The 19,749-nt window shown below is 38.0% G+C and overlaps 1 protein-coding gene across 1 annotated transcript; it reads left to right on the top strand.

The window, feature by feature from the left end:
* The first annotated feature begins 2,826 nt into the window (after positions 1–2,826).
* emc7b (ER membrane protein complex subunit 7b) lies at positions 2,827–17,125 on the top strand. The gene is made up of 5 exons (XM_061987150.2): positions 2,827–3,174; positions 9,033–9,152; positions 9,243–9,381; positions 13,850–13,930; positions 16,571–17,125. The coding sequence occupies exons 1-5, from the start codon at positions 2,951–2,953 to the stop codon at positions 16,730–16,732; spliced, it is 726 nt and encodes a 241-aa protein (XP_061843134.2). The 5' UTR covers positions 2,827–2,950; the 3' UTR covers positions 16,733–17,125.
* Positions 17,126–19,749: the final 2,624 nt, after the last annotated feature.

Below are 19,749 nucleotides of genomic sequence, written 5' to 3'. Positions count from 1 at the left end.
TGAATCTGAAAGGGTCTTTGGTGAACTGTGCTCTTCTGTTCTCCCTCTCCTTCCTCCTCTTCCGAATGCTTTCTGCTCTACGGAGTCTACAAAGACGTTCCCGGAGTTGCCTTGTCAGATCCTTGATGCCTTCCTTTTCCTCGACTGTGGCTCTTTTGAACTGTTTGTTTAGAGTTTTAATTTCCTTCCTTAGGCGATGGATTTCTCTTTCTCTTCTGCTTGGCTGATGCGCCATTTTGGTGTTAACCTTCTTGTCCTCCATCCCAAAACGCTCCCTTGCCAGATTGTACGTTATTGTTGTGATTGCTGCTATGGTTTTAGAAAAGAGTTATTAACGTTGACGTTTCCGGAAGTGACGACACTAGCCAACCGGAATTCTCTGTTTTCGACCAAAACAGTCTAATTTGTGTTCCAAACAATGACAAAAATAGTTTGGTTTGTTTGTGCTTTTTTGCACAGTGGAAATTATCGGTTGTGCTGCCATACTTTCTTTATTTAAAAAAATAACGTCCCTAAAAGTGACGAACCAGATCGCTGGGTTTTCGTCCAGAACAGTCTTAATTTGTGTTCAAAACAATAAAAAATGATCTCATATGTTTGTGCAGGTAAAATGATGGATTGTGCTGCTATATTTTTAGAGTGATTAAAGAATAACGATAAAGTGACGTCACCGCATACAGTACACCCGGAAGTTGTCTTATTTGTATTTATTTATTTCAATGTTTGTATTTGTTTGTTTTGGTGCCAATACTACTTTCTTCAACAATGTATTTTTTTTACAATATAAATCTTACTGGCAATCCGGAAGTTGCTTTCTGTTGTTCCAGCCATTCTCCCATGCATAGACATCTTATAAGTAGACGCAGCATCGAGCGCTACTGCCTACTGGCGCTGACGAGACGCGGGGCCGCCATCTTGGAGTGGTGATCCGCTCCACTCAGTGCAATTCATTTGGCAGGAGCAATGAACTGTCAGCGCATTTAATTCATTTTACCTCACTGAATACCACATATTTTCACGCACTTTTCCGTCATACGTGTAGCTATGATAAAGGACACATGTTTTATTATTCATAGTTTGCTTAACAGTGATAGAATATTCTTATATGCTATAAATGACCAGATGTCCGAGATCAAAACTGGGAATATAATCCCAGAGAAGGGGGAAAAAACGGTTAAGTTGAAGAAACTATATGATTAGGTTATATATACATGTGTATATCCTACATAAACAATGTATGAATACATTAGATATTTATATATCTTGGGGACCTATAGACTGTATCTCTGTTGCTGCAGCAGCAGAGAGTTTATTCTATCTTGACACTTTGTATTGATATTTTGTATTACATTCTTCCCTTAAATGATAATGTTTACAGTGATTGTTTTATATGTATTTTGTATGTATGTCACTTTGGATAAAAGCGTCTGCCAAATACTTAAACATAAACATAAACACCTGAAAGTCTTTATATCAGCTAAAACCACCAATCTGTTTCACTGGATTCAGAATAAAACCAAATTCTGTCTTACCCAACAATGTTAGTATTTGAATATTGTTACTTGAAGACATATTCCTGGTTACAATTATACTGTTAAGAAAGTATTGTCTTATACTTTGCCTAAAATGAGAATTGATTGATTGATTGAAACTTGTATTAGTAGATTGCACAGTGAAGTACATATTCCGTACAATTGACCACTAAATGGTGACACTCAAATAAGTTTTTCAACTTGTTTAAGTCGGGGTCCACTTAAATTGATTCATGATACAGATATATACTATCAGATATATACTATTTTCATAATACAGTCATCACACAAGATATTCATCAGAGTATATACATTGAATTATTTACATTATTTACAATCCGGGGTGTGGGATATGGAGGGGGGGGGGGGGGGGGGTGTAGGTTTGGTTGATATCAGCACTTCAGTCATCAACACTTGCATCATCAGAGAAATTGACTTTGGAACAGTGTAGTACTGACTTGGTAGGATATGTACAGCAAGTAGTGGACACAGAGAGAGGGATCAGAAATTATAAGAAAAATTGTCTACATTTGATTATTTACATTTGATTATTTACAATCCGAAGAGGTATGATGAGGAAGGGAGGGTGTTAGTTTAGGGTTTAAGCTGCCTGGAGATGTTCTTTTAGTGCAGTTTTGAAGGAGGATAGAGATGCCCTTTCTTTTACACCTGTTGAGAGTGCATTCCATATTGATGTGGCATAGAAGGAGAATGAGTTAAGACCTTTGTTAATGAATGCATGCAAGAATGCATCATAATCAGTGGCGGCTGGTGAATTTTGTTTTAGGTGGGGCTGAAAGTTTGTAAACCAAACCCCTGTAGGGGGGTCATCCACCCCCAGAGAATTTCTTTGTGATTTTCACATACAAATATTGAAGATCTTTGCTACTTCTCAACTCTGTGGTAATATTCTTTTCACAAAATACAACCAATAGTACGTTAATGTTAAATCTAACTTGTGAAAAGTAATCCCCCGATTCCTATTTTCAACAGTCCGCTCATTTGAGCAGGAAAACGCTGCTTTGTTTTCAACCTGTCAACTGTCAGTTTAGGCTGCTCGCCGGCTCCTCATCACCACTTCAAGATGGCGGCCCAATTTCTCGCGTCACAGCAGCCAATGCTGCGTCTACTTCTAAGATGTCTGTGCTCCCATGCTATGCTCACATAGCATCACATATGATGACTGTGCTTATATAGTGCATGTGTCCCTAATGAAGTGGCCATGTTTTAAACGCGGCCGAGAGCGTCACTTCCGTTTGTCCGTCAAATTTAGATCAATAAAGCTCTCTTTGAAGTGACGTCATTGCACAACACTTCCGGTGTGTAGTCTGCGTCTCTCTACTACTGTACTTGCCATTTTTATGTTGTCGCTCTTACTCCGCAAAGTGTCTTTTATTTCATAAATAACGGCGTCCAACATGGAGAGAATATCGCTGTTCTGGCTTGTGGTGCTGACAACGTTCGTCGTAGCGTCATGTTTCACCGACATGGAGAGCGGGCCGGGCGCAGGTGTATCGACACAAACCGCAGGAGATCGGTTTAAAATCGAAGGAAGGGCCATCGTACCTGGCGTTAAAACACCAGACTGGGTCTCCACGGCACGGATTCTTGTGGACGGCGAAGACTACGTGGGTTTTGTCAGGTAAAACGTCTTTTCACGTGCGGTTTATCCGGTAAAACATTTTTTTACACGCACGCTAAGGAGTTAGCTTAGTGACATAGCATTAGCATGCTAGCTAACGCCGAGCAAGAGGGAATAGCAGTTGGCACAGTCAACGGTTGTACAAAATGTTAAAATTGAGAAATACAAGACGTTATTACCGGTATATGGGAAAATACTGTGATATACGTCGTGGTGACCTATTGCTAATACTACAATGACAAACAGTCACTATTGTGATATATGAGTAAAGATAAAAACAATGCACTTTTTATAATTTATAATAGTAATATTAATATGATGTAGGGCTGGCCGATATGGCCTTTTTTAATATCTCGATTTTTTAGGCCATATCGCGATACATGATATATATCTCGATATTTTGCCTTAGCCTTTAATGAACACTTGATGCATATAATCACAGCAGTATGATGATTCTATGTGTTTACATTAAAACATTCTTCTTCATACTGCATTAATATAAGCTCATTTTAAACTTTCATGCAGAGAAGGAAATCACAACTAAGTCAATTTACCAAAACTGTATTTATTAAACAGTTATTAGGGACGGCGTGGCGCAGTGGAAGAATGGCCGTGCGCGACCCGAGGGTCCCTGGTTCAATCCCCACCTAGTACCAACCTTGTCATGTCCCTTGCTCCTGATGGGTGCTGGTTAGTGCCTTGCATGGCAGCTCCCTCCATCAGTGTGTGAATGTGTGTGTGAATGGGTAAATGTGGAAGTAGTGTCAAAGCGCTTTGAGTACCTTGAAGGTAGAAAAGCGCTATACAAGTACAACCCATTTATCATTTATTTATTAAGCAGTGGCACAAACATTCATGTTATTTCCAAAACAGAAAGTGCAAGATTGTCAGAGACATTTTAAAACAAGCTATTAGTGCACTTTTGTGCATGACGTCACTAAGATGACTTATCAAAACAACACTAAATTAAAGTGCACTTTTTGTACAGTTTAAAAACATGATGTCACACAAGATATTTCAATCAGTGTCAAAAAATGAGCTGCATAATAGGAAATCAAATAGTGTACGTCCTTCGCTATGTGGTAGGTTAGTGCGGACATTATCTCCTTTTGTCGTGGACTCTTTTTTTCATACGGTATTGATCTGGAAATGTTTGCCTCGGCATTTTGATGGTGTGGGCGTGTGGCACCGAACGGAGATGTTGACATGCGGAGTAAGCACTCTTGATTCTCTAGCGGGTGACTTTTCAAATGATGCTACATATTAGCAGTAATGCTACTTTTTGTAGAAACGCTTTTGCCCCACACTTGACAAATTACGGTTGTCTGTTCGACATACTCCCGCTTGAAGCCAAACCACCGCCAAACGATGGACGATGGACGGACGGCGTGGCGAATTTGGTAGAGTGGCCGTGCCAGCAATCGGAGGTTTGCTGGTTACTGGGGTTCAATCCCCACCTTCTACCATCCTAATCACGTCCGTTGTGTCCTTGGGCAAGACACTTCACCCCTTGCTCCTGATGGCTGCTGGTTAGCGCCTTGCATGGCAGCTCCCGCCATCAGTGTGTGAATGTGTGTGTGAATGTGGAAATACTGTCAAAGCGCTTTGAGTACCTTGAAGGTAGAAAAGCGCTATACAAGTATAACCCATTTGTCATTATTTATTTACCCCCTGCTGTTTTTCTTGGGAATTAATTCTTCTTTCATTTGTTACCAGATTCGCACCTTCTTTCTCTCGTATTACCACTCGCACCGCAGCTAACGCGAGGGCGTATACGTATGTGACGTATGACGTGACAGTATGTGACGTGTGTGGAAGGTGCGCTTGCTGTCTGAGAAGGAGACACAAGAAAGAGTGGGAAGAGCATGTCATGTAATGCCAGCAGCTAAAAGCAACTGCGTGAGAACGTATACTCCGATATCACGATATAGTCATTTTCTATATCGCACAGAGACAAACCCGCGATATATCGCCCAGCCCTAATATGATGTTATGATTAATTAACTAATTACCCATTAATGTTGTGGAGACACCTTGACATGCCATCCATCCATCCATCCAGCCATTTTCTTCCGCTCATCCGAGGTCGCGTCGCGGGGGCAGCAGCCTAAGCAGGGAAGCGTAGACTTCCCTCTCCCCAGCCACTTCGTCCAGCTCCTCCCGGGGGATCCCGAGACGTTCCCAGGCCAGCCGGGAGAGATAGTCTTCCCAATGTGTCCTGGGTCTTCCCCGTGGCCTCCTACCGGTCGGACGTGCCCTAAACACCTCCCTAGGGAGGCGTTCGGGTGGCATCCTGACCAGATGCCCGAACCACCTCTTCTGGCTCCTCTTGTTGTGGAGGAGCAGTGGCTTTACTTTGAGCTCCTCCTGGATGGCAGAGCTTCTCACCCTATCTCTAAGGGAGAGCCCCGCCACCCGGCGGAGGAAACTAATTTTGGCCGCTTGTACCCGTGATCTTGTCCTTTTCGGTCATAACCCAAAGCTCATGACCATAGGTGAGGATGGCAACGTAGATCGACCGGTAAATTGAGAGCTTTGCCTTCCGGCTCAGCTCCTTCTTCACCACAACGGATCGATACAGCGTCCGCATTACTGAAGACGTCACACCGATCCGCCTGTCGACCTCACGATCCACTCTTCCCTCACTCGTGAACAAGACTCCGAGGTACTTGAACTCCTCTACTTGGGGCAGGGTCTAGTCCCCAACCCGGAGATGGCACTCCACCCTTTTCCGGGCGAGAACCATGGTCTCGGACTTGGAGGTGCTGATTCTCATCCCAGTCGCTTCACACTCTGCTGCGAACCGATCCAGTGAGGATTCAGGAGGAACAGTGTGCTTTTCACCTTGACATGAATTACACAATTTACTGTTTTTCTCCTTTTAACTTTCCCTACACTTACTTAGACTTAGACACATGTTATTGACCCACAAGGGAAATTGTTCCACACAGTAGCTCAGTTTCAAATGATCGAAAGGGTAATAAGGATGGAAAGGATAATGCAGGTATTAAGTAGACTAAAAATATACTAATGGTTTAGGAAGCTTTAATAGTATTTGTGCTTATGTTTTTTTTTTCTTTTCAATAAGCTGTCTCCAAAAATGTTGCGTTTGTACCTTTTTTAACGTTTACATTTGTAAATAAGGGAAACTAACGAGTTCGAAAATACCATACTTGAAATGTTGTGATCGTTTAATAATGTTGTAATGCAAAATTAGGACAAAAAACAGCAGGCATGTTAAAGAAAACAATCATCTTAAAGAATAGTCATAACAACTTTACTGTTTCCCACTATGGACTTTTGGAGTTTTTGCTTGCCCGGATGTAGGTTTCAGATGTTGTGGTTTGTGCAGCCCTTCGAGGCATTGTGATTAAGGGCTATATAAATATACTTTGATTGATTTATGGGTTGTGAAATGCTTTATTTATTTTGCAAAGTATAATAAAGACACATCTAACCATCTTTAAACATGTTGACCACATTAGTCCACATCCAGATCACAAAACACTGTTTAAAGTTCTCAATTCTAGACTCCATTAACCTATTGACCCTCAAGATTCATAAAAACACTATACTTTTTCTGTTTCTATCTTGACCTGGACTAATGTGGTCTACATCCCTAAAAAGGGTTGTATTACTTACTCGTGTTACTATTTTCTGCAGGTTTATGTAGATTTTAGATTTCACAATCACAAACTTGTGTTTTTATAAATGTTCAGGGTCTGTGGGAAAATCTACATTTGAGAGTTTTACATTTTTTTAAGATGGACCTGGACTAATTCAGTCTACCTGATTAGCAAAGGGATGTATATTTACAAATAGAATAAATGTTTCACATACCATAAAGTGTGATATAACGATATATGTTATAACACAGCATTTATTTATATTTTTGCTATCATTTTGCACTAGTGACAAATACGGATGGGTACCGTTCACATTTGAACGGATACGGTACCTATTCCCTGTACCCAAGAATCAATACCAGTACTCAACGTTACCAATTTGTGGTGCTTTTGTGTGGGTTAATAAATGTTAATTGTTTGATAATAACAATGTTATTTTTTTAATGTAACATACTAACATTTAAAAATGAGCTGATTTTGATAGCTGTGCTCTGCAGTTGTTATATCTTGCTTTCTGATTTATTTTGAGTCTCATTTGCAATGCAGTTGCTCTTCCAAAACATTAAATGGCAGTATAGGCTAACTGTGGTATGTTGTCTAACTAGGAAGTAGCTTTTTTCAGGAAGCTTGAACGTGTTATGTTGTGCCCTACAAAGTGTCTATAATGTAAGTATTGTACCTATTACACACCAGCTGTTTGATTGCAGGATTCATCTTTGTTGTAGTTTCCATTACCTAATTTGGAGGTGTTAAAAATCGCCATGTTAAATTACTAATGCTAATAGTAGCTTATCTTTGGCTAATCCAATCAGCATCATGCTAGTGCATTTTGGAAGAGTAAAACCTCACTCAATTAGAGTGTTTTCTACCAAGCATACCTGCTTTGTTGGTGTTGAAAATTGCAACATTACTTAGAGTTTGGCTGAGTCTGCCCTGAGTGCTGCTTGAATGATCGTTTACGTGAGCCGCTGTTTAGTCTGCAACCGGACATCACATCACCTAGGGCTGGGCGATAAAACAATAACAATATATATCGCGATAGACATGTGATCAATAGAAAATGGGGTCGATAGAACGTTCGATAATTTCACTGAGTTCTGTTAGAAAAACTAGGAAGAAATGCCGAGCCGGAACCGCACGGCATTCTGGGGGGTGTAGGCAGAGGAAGGGCTTGGCCTCTCAACCTATCACGGCCGAGCCTGAACCGCAAGGCATTCTGGGAAATGCTAACAGGAAAAAAAAAAAAAAAAAAGCAACAACGGCGAGCTGACGACGAGGAGTGAAACAAAATGAATATTAGTGCGGCAGCACAAGAGGAAATTGTAAATAAAAAAGGAAACGTCACGTCACCAGTTTGGCAGTATTTTGGATTTTTTAAGTCCGATACGAATCAGAGTAATACTGTCTGCAAACTTTGCAAGGTCGTCGTCCCGACCAAGTGTTGGAACACGACAAACTTATTTTACCACCTGAGCCGCTCTCACCCGCTGGAGTACAGCAGTATCAAACAACCACAACCATCTACATCAGCCGGTGCAAGTGGAACAGCACCGAAGCGGCAACAACGGACCACCATCGAGAGGTACTCCGCAGCAGTGCCATACGACAAAAATTCAAAACGTTATAAAGAAATAACGGATGCAGTGGTGGATCAATTAGCGAAGGACATGCTACCTACTTATATTTAAAATGAAAGTATTTAAATTCAGCCTTTTTTCTCCTGGTCTGTATTTAGAATAGTTTTTTGTTTTTTTTATCAATAATTATCGATATCGACTGATATGAAACATTTATATCGTGATACATTTTTTAGTCATATCGCCCAGCCCTAACATCACCTACAGCAAAGGTATTGAAATACGGCACCGTTTGATTTTACGTTAATCGATACCCGGTAGTGCCGACGTAATTTGGTCGTTGCCAATAAAAGTACCGAATTCGGTACCCATCCCTTGTGACGTCATTCAATGATCATTACATTTCATGTAGAAGGTATCAGTCTGGTATCGACTGTCCGTATCGACCACTATTCAAATTGAAGGCTGGTGAACTAACCAACTAGAGCCTTGTAGGGAACAATCCGGAAAATGTTATGTTACTTTATTAGGCAAACATCCATTGACACACAGAAATAATGCAGGCACAACTTGAAATGACACAAGATGTTTACATCTAAAGGTCCATTTAGCCAGGAAGAGTGGTACTGAACATTGTTATGTTCTTCTATTGCAGAACTGATGGAAGTTTTGCTGTAAACGACGTCCCCTCCGGGTCCTACGTTGTCGAGATTGTTGCTCCAGCATACCGATTTGAGCCGGTCCGTGTTGATATCACATCCAAGGGCAAAATGAGGTACAAACTTTCTATTAAGTTTCTTACATTTCAACTGAATTGAATCCTCTTTGTCGTTTTTCCGCTTGTAACACTTTTGCTATTTAACAGGGCTCGTCTTGTCAACTACATTAAGACTTCAGAAGTCATCCGGCAGCCGTATCCTCTTCAAATTAGAGCCAGTGGTCTTCACAGCTACTTCATTAAGAGGGAGACCTGGGGCTGGACCGACTTCCTCATGAACCCAATGGTAACCAAAAAAAGCTGTGGTCATGAGTCAAAATAGACATAATGTGTTGTGTTGATAATTAAATACATCTATTTTCATGATCTTCCTCCCAAGGATCAGAATTAGAGCTAATATGTTCAGGGGTCAAACTGTCACTGTAATAAATTATTTACAGTCATAGTCAAAAGTTTACATACACTTGTGAAGAACATAATGTCATGGCTGTCTTGAGTTTCCAATAATTTCTACAACTCTTTATTTTTTTGTGATAGAGTGATTGGAGCACATACTTGTTGGTCACAAAAAACATTCATGAAGTTTGGTTCTTTTATGAATTTATTATGGGTCTACTGAAAATGTGACCAAATCTGCTGGGTCAAAAGTATACATGCAGCAATGTTAATATTTGGTTACACGGCTGTACTGTACTGTACTGTAGGGTTGCACAATATAGACCACGGGTGTCCACACTGAAAGATCAAAAGATGCAGGGGCCATTTTGATATTTTTCCATTTAAAAACTAATCCAATATATTAAAAAAATTATAGTTTGGTCAATTTTAAAGATCTTGTGGACCAATAAGGGTCTCAGTCATAAAAGTTTTAAAAGTAATTCATACATATATATCTATTTTTTTACTTTTGTTTCTTAAATCTGAGGATCAACTCCAGATCTCTGTCGATATAAAGTACGATTTAAAAAAAAAAAGAAAAAATGTTTTATGCCTTTTTTGTCAAAGAAAACCTTGTTTTGTTATGGCAAAAACGCAAAATATGCAACATTTCCCCCCGAAAAAGTTCAAAGTGGAATATTTGATGTAGTAATTGGAAGTTTAAATAGATCAATGACAGTTTAAAAAAAATATAACATTCTCAGGGATCCAAAATAATTCATAAAAGTGTTAAAAATAAGTCATAAATTGTTTTTATTTTCAATGCTTAAATCTCTAGATCAACTTCAGCTCTATCCTTTGATTATAAGTTTTAGTTAATTTTCAGTTTTTTTTGTTTGTTCATTTGTTTTATGCCCAAAATATGCAATATTTCCCCCAAAATTATTTCAAATTGGAATATTGGATTTTAAGTAATTGGAGCCTTAAATAGGTCAATAATTCATAACATTGATTTTGATTCATTGTTATTCTTTGAGCATTAAAGTTAAAGTACCACTGATCGTCACACTCACTGTGGTGAAATTACTCTCTGCGTTTCACCCATCCCCTCCTTGTTCCACCCCCTGGGAGGTGAGGGGAGCAGTGAGCAGCAGCGGTGGCCGCGCTCGGGAATCATTTTGGAGATTTAACCTCCAATGGGTCCCATTTTATAGTCTTTGGTATGACTTGGCCGGGGTTTGAACTCACAACCTCCCGATCTCAGGGCGGACACTCGAACCACAAGGCCACTGAGCAGGTCATTGACAGATTAAAAAAAACAAAACACTATAGGTCTTGGCGGTCCAAAAGAGCCCCACTCTTTAAATTGGGAGGAATAAGTTTACTTTCAGTGCTTGAATCTCGACATGAACTTCAGATCGATGCTTTTCTTTTTTTTTTGTTTGATGCTATTTTTTAATGAAGACCTAGGTTTTGACATGGCAAACACACGGATTACCCAAAATGTTCCCCAAAAATTATTTAAATATTATTATTTAATATTTGTTGCGATGTAATTGGAGCCTTGATTTGATCAATAATTAATAACAACATTGATTTTGGTTATTGTTACTTTTTGACAGTTTGAAAAAGAAAACAGCCTGCATTGTGGCTTTTTGTTATCATAGTTAGGGATGATGTTTGATAAGAAATTATCGAGTTCGAGCCTATTATCGAATCCTCTTATCGAACCAATTCCTTATTGATTCTCTTATCGAGTCCAGATAGGTTGTTTTATATGGAAAAAAACACAATATTTGGTTTAATAAATCACTTCACATTCTCTACTGCTCGCTACTATAGTATTACCATACCTGAGTTATTGTGCAGAAATGTGGGGAAATAACTACAAATGTGCGCTACATTCGATAACCGTGTTACAAACATTTTTTATTAGACTTATACATAATGTTGGATATGGAGAACATACAAACACTTTATTTATTCAGTCAAAAATATTAAAGTTCGATGATTTGGTAAAATTGCAAACAGCTAAAATGATGTGGAATCAAATGATGGAATGGATTAAGTAATGAAGTTAAACATCGTACTGACATGATCCAGTGGAGGTTGTTCAAATAAATAGTGCTTACAAAGTACAAAGAAGAAGAATTATGAGAAATACTTTCAACCTTATTGAAAATAAGATATTCTTCATCTCAGTATGTTAATAATGACTGAATTAATTAATTACATATTACAAAACTGTTGTATATACTAATTCACAGATATTTTATTATAAAAAGGTCAGTAAATGATGTATATATTTGTAAACGCTATGAAGTGGGAAAGGGGTAGGATTAAATCAGCTTTACTTCTTTCTACTCCTGTAAAGTGAAATTATATGAAACTGTGATGTATTATGATGTGGTCGGATCATGTTTTGTTTAGTTATGTTCTGTTAGTTTTGGACTTCCTTAGTTGTTTTGTGCACTTCGAGGGTTTGTTTTAGTCACCATGGTTACTTATGATTTTCACCTGCCTTGTACGCGCACCTGTTGCTCATCAGAGACTCTATTTAAGCCTGCCTTTTCCGGTCACTCGTCGTTGCTTCATTGTTTGCATTTGCAACAGTTACGTTGGCATTCTGGTTTTCGAGCTTATGATTCCTGTGCTAAGTTACCATAGCTTCTAGTATTCCTGTGCTAAGTAAGTTTTTGCTTTAGCTTCTCGTGCAAACGGCACGCTTTCCTTTTGTTTCGTTCCTGTCTGTTGTAATGTGTATGATTTATGAGGAATAAATCATCTCCTACCTGCACGCTTTTGTCCGGAGCCGTCAGTTTTGCGTGCCGGGAACTAACCGCACCACCGTGACAAATGACTGAGCTACGTGACGTCATTTCTTGTGATGTCTCACGGGGCATTTCTTGTCGGGACGAGATTGGTTCCCAGGGATTCGAATAAAGAACCAACTCTTTTTCTTTACTATAGTGGTCTCGATAACGGGTACCGGTTCTCAAAAAGGGATTAGAGTCCGAGGACTCGGTTCTTTTCTTATCGAACAACCGGGAAAACCGGGTTCGAGCATCATCCCTAATCATAGTCAACATTTTAAAGTTTTTTCTTGACCGTAAACATGTTTGCTCTTTTATTCCACTTCTTATGTGTTTTTTTTTTGTAATAGTATTTTTACAATGTGCCTCGGGCTGTTAAAAAGTTAGCTGCGGGTGGCAAATGGCCCCCGGGCCGCACTCTGGACACCTTGATATAGCTTTTAATACAATTATTATATCGTGACAATGCATGTTGATGGCACATTCCAGCTGTGTCCCGCAAATTTGACCGTGACAAGGCAGCGAAAGAATGCTAGCGGCTATGTTTCTTTACAAGTATCTATATTTCTGGAAGACGAAGAATAGCTAAACATGCTACACTGCACACCGTAGGAGAATATGCTAACCGCTAAACTAGAGCTCTTGAATGTAAAAAGCGGTGGGTGGTAGATAGGAGCGTGGATCATTAGACACCTAACAATTTCATCCGATTCTGATTCTTGAGGTGACGATTCAATTCAGAATCGATTCTTGATTCAAACCGATTGTCGCAATATATTATTTAATATAATCACAATGGCACCTTTTCAACAAATGTTACAGGTTAGAAAAACTCCTTCTGGTTGCATCAGGGTGGCCTAAAATGTATTTAAACATTTTTATTTTGATTAAACAAAAAAAATGTTCATAATTTTTTTAATAGATTTTTGAAAAGTAAGAAACTGCTGAATTGAGGGAACAATAAGAACTGTAATTCGGATTGTAATATATTTTTTTCTGTGCACATTTAGCGGGTGGATTGATTGATTGATGTCGACAGTAACGATACTGTACATGGCCGATACGACAGTGATTTGACTGATTATTTTACTCTCAAAATCTCTTTTCTTTTTGTTGTTGTGTACAAACTCAGAAAACAAGTCTCTGGGCACAGGAGGACTTAAAAGGCAAAAACCAAATGATTTCAATCAGAGCTAATAGTGGGAAATAATTTAAATATGTGTTTCTTACTGTTACACCACCATCTTGTGTTTTGAGAAAATAATACTATCAGAACTGACACAATATATTATTGCAAACGTCAGCAGCCACATTAGGTGCCTTTGTAACCTGCTTTGAAATGAGTTATCTTATAATTGTTATGCCAAATAATATATTGTAATGAAACATAGAGTAGATTTTCATCCATATCACCCATCCCTACTGTACTGTTAGTCAACTGTCAATATTTGTTTTTTTTGCTGAAGATACATTTTTACCATCCAAGTCACACATTTGTATTTACTAGTTTGTCTTGTCTTCTTGATTCTGTGTTAGAATGTGCTGATTGTGTTGCACTTGCAGGTTATGATGATGGTGCTGCCCCTGCTGATTATTGTTCTGCTGCCCAAAGTGGTCAACACCAACGACCCAGAGATGAGAAAGGTAAGAAAACCCACAAAAAAGGGCTTGTTAGAACAAAAATACATGTATCAGTGCTGTATGCTTAGCTTGTAGCACCAGCGCTACTAAATGAAAAAAAAAACAAAGTTTTTTTGTAGCACAGAAAACATTTTGTAGCAAAATGAAATGTCTTAAATGTGGACAAGATACACATGTCCACCCATACATATAAACACAATGCCCTCAAAAGGCTTACTGTAATGCTCAAACAGAGAGAACATCCCTAAACTGTGCCAGTGTCGGGCTGGGAGATATGGATCAAAACTCACATCTCAGTATAGTTTGGCCTATAAACTAACCCAGAAGTGGAAATATTCCTTGACTTAACTAAATATCCCCACCACCATGCCTTGTTTTTACATTTTCAGGACTGATGGGGATCCCAAATACACAAAAGCAGGTACCAACAAGTAAGAAAAGTAGGTTGTGCATAATAGGATCCCAATTTATAAGGTATTTTGAGATAACAAAAAAAGCAGTGGAAATAATATAAGAAAAGTCAAATATAATCTCCAATCTCTTTTTAAAAAAACATTTACCGTATTTTTCGGACTATAAGTCGACGTTTTTTTCATAGTTTGGCCGGGGGTGCGACGTATACTCCGGAGCGACTTATGTGTGAAATTATTAACATATTACCATAAAATATCAAATATTATTATTTATCTCATTCGCGTGAGCGACGAAGCAAATGGCAGCAATCGTCACACACACGTCAGCAATCGTCACTCACACGCCAACCAATAAGAATTCGGCGGGGGGCGGGTCATGGCAGAAGTGCATTGTGGGTTTTGGAATGCTAACTGCTATATGCTATACGCTACTGCCGGAGCTATTAAAATGGATCACATCAACGTTGGCGGTAACTTATAAAAACTGAGAAGGACTGAACTAAAATGGCACCGAAAAGGAAATCATATACTGCAGATTACAAGCTGGACGTAGTGAAATATGCACCAGAAAACAGCGATCGAGCAGCAGAAAGAAAGGACGCTAGCGGGGCATACCAGGAGCACACCGAGGAGGAAGATTTCATGGGATTTAGCGATCGGGAGTGACAGATTGTTTGGTAAACGTATAGCATGTTCTATATGTTATAGTTATTTGAATGACTCTTACCATAATATGTTACGTTAACATACCAGGCACGTTCTCAGTTGGTTATTTATGCCTCATATAACGTACACTTATTCAGCCTGTTGTTCACTATTCTTTATTTATTTTAAATTGCCTTTCAAATGTCTATTCTTGGTGTTGGATTTTATCAAATAAATTTCCCCCAAAAATGCGACTTATACTCCAGTGCGACTTATATATGTTTTTTTTCTTCTTTATTGTGCATTTTCGGCCGGTGCGACTTATACTCCGGAGCGACTTATAGTCTGAAAAATACGGTAGCTATGGCTCACAACTCTCAGCGTGAGTGATAAAAACTTCTGTGTCAATCACAGTCCAATTTTTCAATGATCATGGTTTGAATTCATTTCAAACATGCTATACAGATGGGCGAAAATTTAACTCTAGTTTTATCAAATTTGGATGGATTTCTTTTCGGAGCAAAAGGGTTGAAATTCCTTTTCTCAAATGTGCAACAGTTTTTTTTTTTTTTAAGTCGCACGGTTTATTCTTAGGCGCATTTGCGATTAAAGTTGTCGCACCGTACAGCACTGTGTATTGAATTAGTTGGCGACACATTATTTAGAGACTAGAGATTACAACATGCAACCCAAATGTACCTAAGCGAGGCAGAGCTTTTCACCCTGTCACACACATGCCAGAAGACCCAGAACGGGAGAGTTAAGAATATTTCTCCAAAAACAAAAGTGGTCATCAAAAGGCGGTTTGAAAGACAGTTGTTTGTAACTAATAGGGCTGCACAATTTTGAGAAAAAACCTAATTGCAAATTTTCTCTCATATTGCATTTGCATTTCAATTTGTGATTTTTATATATTATACATATGAATGCATAAAACTGCGAAAATAAGTGAAGGTACTTTTAGACTGCCAATCAGCATATTCTTGTCTCACGGTGCTACACATCGAAACAATATGCAATAATTCACTTAAAAAAATATTTGGCTTTATGCAGACAGACTCCGAGAATTTGTCTACATCATGCTCTTAAATTGAAGAAATAACCGATAAAAAACTATACAGTGTTTATAATGAAAAAAATATATACAGTGTTTATAATGTAATGTAATCATAATACAGGGTTGGCCCTAGATTTCCAAGATACCTGTTGCGATGGGGGCGTGGTCACCATGGCGTCATCGCGTAATTTGCTATGACATGATTTTCTTTAAACACGCCCAAAAATGTGTGTGTGTGTGTGTGTGTGTGTGTGTGTGTGTGTGTGTGTGTGTGTGTGTGTGTGTGTGTGTGTGTGTGTGTGTGTGTGTGTGTGTGTGTGTGTGTGTGTGTGTGTGTGTGTGTGTGTGTGTGTGTGTGTGTGTGTGTGTGTGTGTGTGTGTGTGTGTGTGTGTGTGTGTGTGTGTGTGTGTGTATATATATATATATATATATATATATATATATATATATATATATTTACAAAACAATCTGTTACTGTTAATTAGGATTAACATGTATTTGTACATTGTTTTGCCATATTTTCCCAGGAAATGGAACAGTCCATGAACATGCTGAACCCCAACCCCGAGCTTCCGGACGTGTCGGAGCTTATGACCAAGCTCTTCTCGGGCTCCAAGGGCTCCAGCAAGGCGGGCGGCGGCAGCAGCAGCAGCAGCAAGGGAACCAGGCCGGCTGTCAAAAGGAGGTAGTAATGAAATATGCCTGAAGAAGCACGAGTCACACAAGCGAGAATTTGAAGTGTCTTCTTTTCCCCTCCTTCTGCTCTACTTTTGGTCTGTTGTACAGTTCTCTTCATGACCAGCTGTAAACTAACTACTTACACAAAAAAAACTACTTTTTTTCCCCCCTCCACAAAGCCTTTTATAAGCAGTTCCATGCTGTCGTGCTCCTCGTTAATTGTTCTAATCCTCCACTGTGCTTCGCTGCTAACTGCACTACCTGAGATCTATACATATTCAGAGATTTTTTATTATTATTTCAGTAAAATGGCTGTGAATGACGATGAATCGAGTAATTTTAAGACTGATGATGATGACATCTTATTTAAAAAGCGTGGATTAATAAATTGCAATGGTATATAATACGTATGTGTTTACGTCTTATTTGTGTGAAAGCTTCCACTTTTTATTAATATTATGACATTAAGTGATTATGATTTGCAAAAACAGCACCTAAAGTGTACAAATCAGGACGGAGCCAATGTTATAGATGACAAATTATAATTCATCTGACATAGTCACGCATAGACCTTCACATAACTGCACAATTACCACAGATGAATCACACAAAGGCACAGTTTGACATTACATCATCCAATGACATGAAAGTGCAACTTTTTAATATTACATCCATAACAGGGACATAATTCTAGTCGGGCGTCATTATGCTAAAACACTCGTGGAATAGACTGACTTTAGCTGTCTAATATTTACGAATATAAGTGGATGGCATATTAACACTGTAAATGTAATACAGAGCAGCAGATTAGCCCTTGGAAACAAAACATCGAATGCAAGCACTTGGATAGAAAACGAAAATAGTCAATAGGGTAATAAATGAATCCCTCGTAGCCTGAATATTAATGTGCCATGTATATATGTACAGTGCATGTGTAAATTACATCTATATTTTTGTGTCAAATGGCAAAATAAATATATGAATTTATTTATTTTTTAATGACATTTGAGATGCCACTTAAATACATTCAAACATCACACTTAATCTTTTATTTTCATTAGATTGACAATATAACCGAACAAAAAAAGTATTGTATTTCCTTTAGTCGTGGTCTCTCGTAGTTTTGGTGCACACAGCAGGTATGGTGGCATCTGTAAAGCTGCCATGAAACGTTTTTCTTGGAAAAAAATGCACCCTAAAAACAACGGCAGATTTTAGGGGGGGGGGGGACCTGGCAGATCAGTGGTCAGAATTTTACCGTAAAAAAGTGGTACCGTTTTAACATTTACAGTAATGCACTGTAAAAGTAATGACTGTAGATTTTACAGTAAATAAACTTGCAGCTTAGTTGTCAGAATTTTACTGTAAAAAAAATAAAACTGGTACACTTTTTCCATTTACAGTAATGCACTGTCAAAATGACCGTAGATTTTTATAGTAAAAGTCTCTAGAATTTTACCGTAAAAGAAATGCACTGTAAAAAATTTTTTTTTTTTTAAACGAATATTCTGGCAACTGAGGTGCCAGTTTTTACTGTGGAAACGGTAGGAAAAAAACAGCAGTTTTGTTGCCAGAATTTTACCAAAATGAAAGTGGTGCAGGTTTGTGTTTTGTAGTAATGCATTGTAAAAACAATTACCATACAATTTTACAGTAAAAAAAACCTTGCAGCTTAGTTGCCAGAATTTTACTGTAAATAATAATATAATACATAAATAAAACTGGTACTGTTTTGCCATTTACAGTAATGCACTGTAAAAATGACCGTAAATTTTTACCGTAAAAACTGGCAGCTTGGTCACCAGAATTTTACCGTAAAAAGTATAGTTCTAATCTTTTTCCATTTACAATAATTCACTGTAAAAAAAAAAAAAAGACCGCATATTTGACGGTAGAAAAACTGGCAGCTCAGTCGGCAGAATTCAAAGTAGTAACGTTTCCCCTTTTACAGTAATGCAAATATAAAAACGACCGCAGATTTTTTACAGTAAAAAATTGGCATCTCTGTCGCTAGAATTCTACCGTAAAAGTGGTATTGTTTTTTCCCCCATTTACACTAATGCACCGTAAAAGTTTACGATAAAAACTTGCAGCCCAGTTGCCAGAATTTTATCGTGAAAAGAATAGTGATAAAGTTTGAGTAAAAGCAATGACCACAGATTTGACAGTAAAGAACTGGCAGGTCAGTCGACAAAATTAAAAGTTCTAACGTTTTTCCATTTACAGTAATGCACTGTAAAAACTGCAAGTTTTACTGTAAAAAAAAAAGCAGATCAGTTGCCAGAATTTTACCTTAAAAATAAAATTGGTGCAATACTTTAAATGCATAGTAATTCTGTGTAGAATAAAATACCGTAGATTTAGTAGTAAAATTATGTTGACTGAGCTGCTAGTATTTTTTTTTTTACTGTAAAACATAAAACTCGTACTGTTTTTCCAGAAATGCATTTTAAAAACAACCTCAGATTTTTACAGTAAAAATTTGGTAACTCATTTGCGAGAATTTTACTGTAAAAATTGTATAGTTTTTTTTCCCATTAACAGTAATTCACTGTATAAAATAACTTTAAATTTCACACAAAAAAGAGAGTTTTACCGTAAAAAGACAGTAACACACGTTAAAAATGACTGCAAATGATATGGTTAAAAAAAAAACCCAGCTCAGTTGCCAGCATTTTGCCATAAAAATAAAAGTGGTGCAGTTTTTGTATTTACAGTACTTTTGTGTAAAAAACAACAAAGATACCGTAAATTTAACGGTAAAATTCAGTTGACTCTGCTGCTAGTTTTTTTTTTTACTGTAAAACTTAAAACAAGTTTTTCCATTCACAGTAATGCATTGTAAAAACCACCGCAGATTTTTATAGTAAAAAATCGGTAGCTCAGTTGCTTGCATTTTACTGTAAAAGTGGTACCAATTTTTTTCCCCATTTTACAGTAATGCACTGAATAAAACAACAATGGAAAAGAGATCTTTGATCTCAATGGGATTTTTTTACCTGGTTAAATAAAGGCTAAAATAAATGGA

The sequence above is a fragment of the Nerophis lumbriciformis genome, linkage group LG26, assembly GCF_033978685.3.
Source record: "Nerophis lumbriciformis linkage group LG26, RoL_Nlum_v2.1, whole genome shotgun sequence".
NCBI classification, from domain to species: domain Eukaryota; kingdom Metazoa; phylum Chordata; class Actinopteri; order Syngnathiformes; family Syngnathidae; genus Nerophis; species Nerophis lumbriciformis.
Note: the sequence above shows the minus strand (reverse complement) of the source record. Positions and strands in the feature narration are given on the sequence as shown.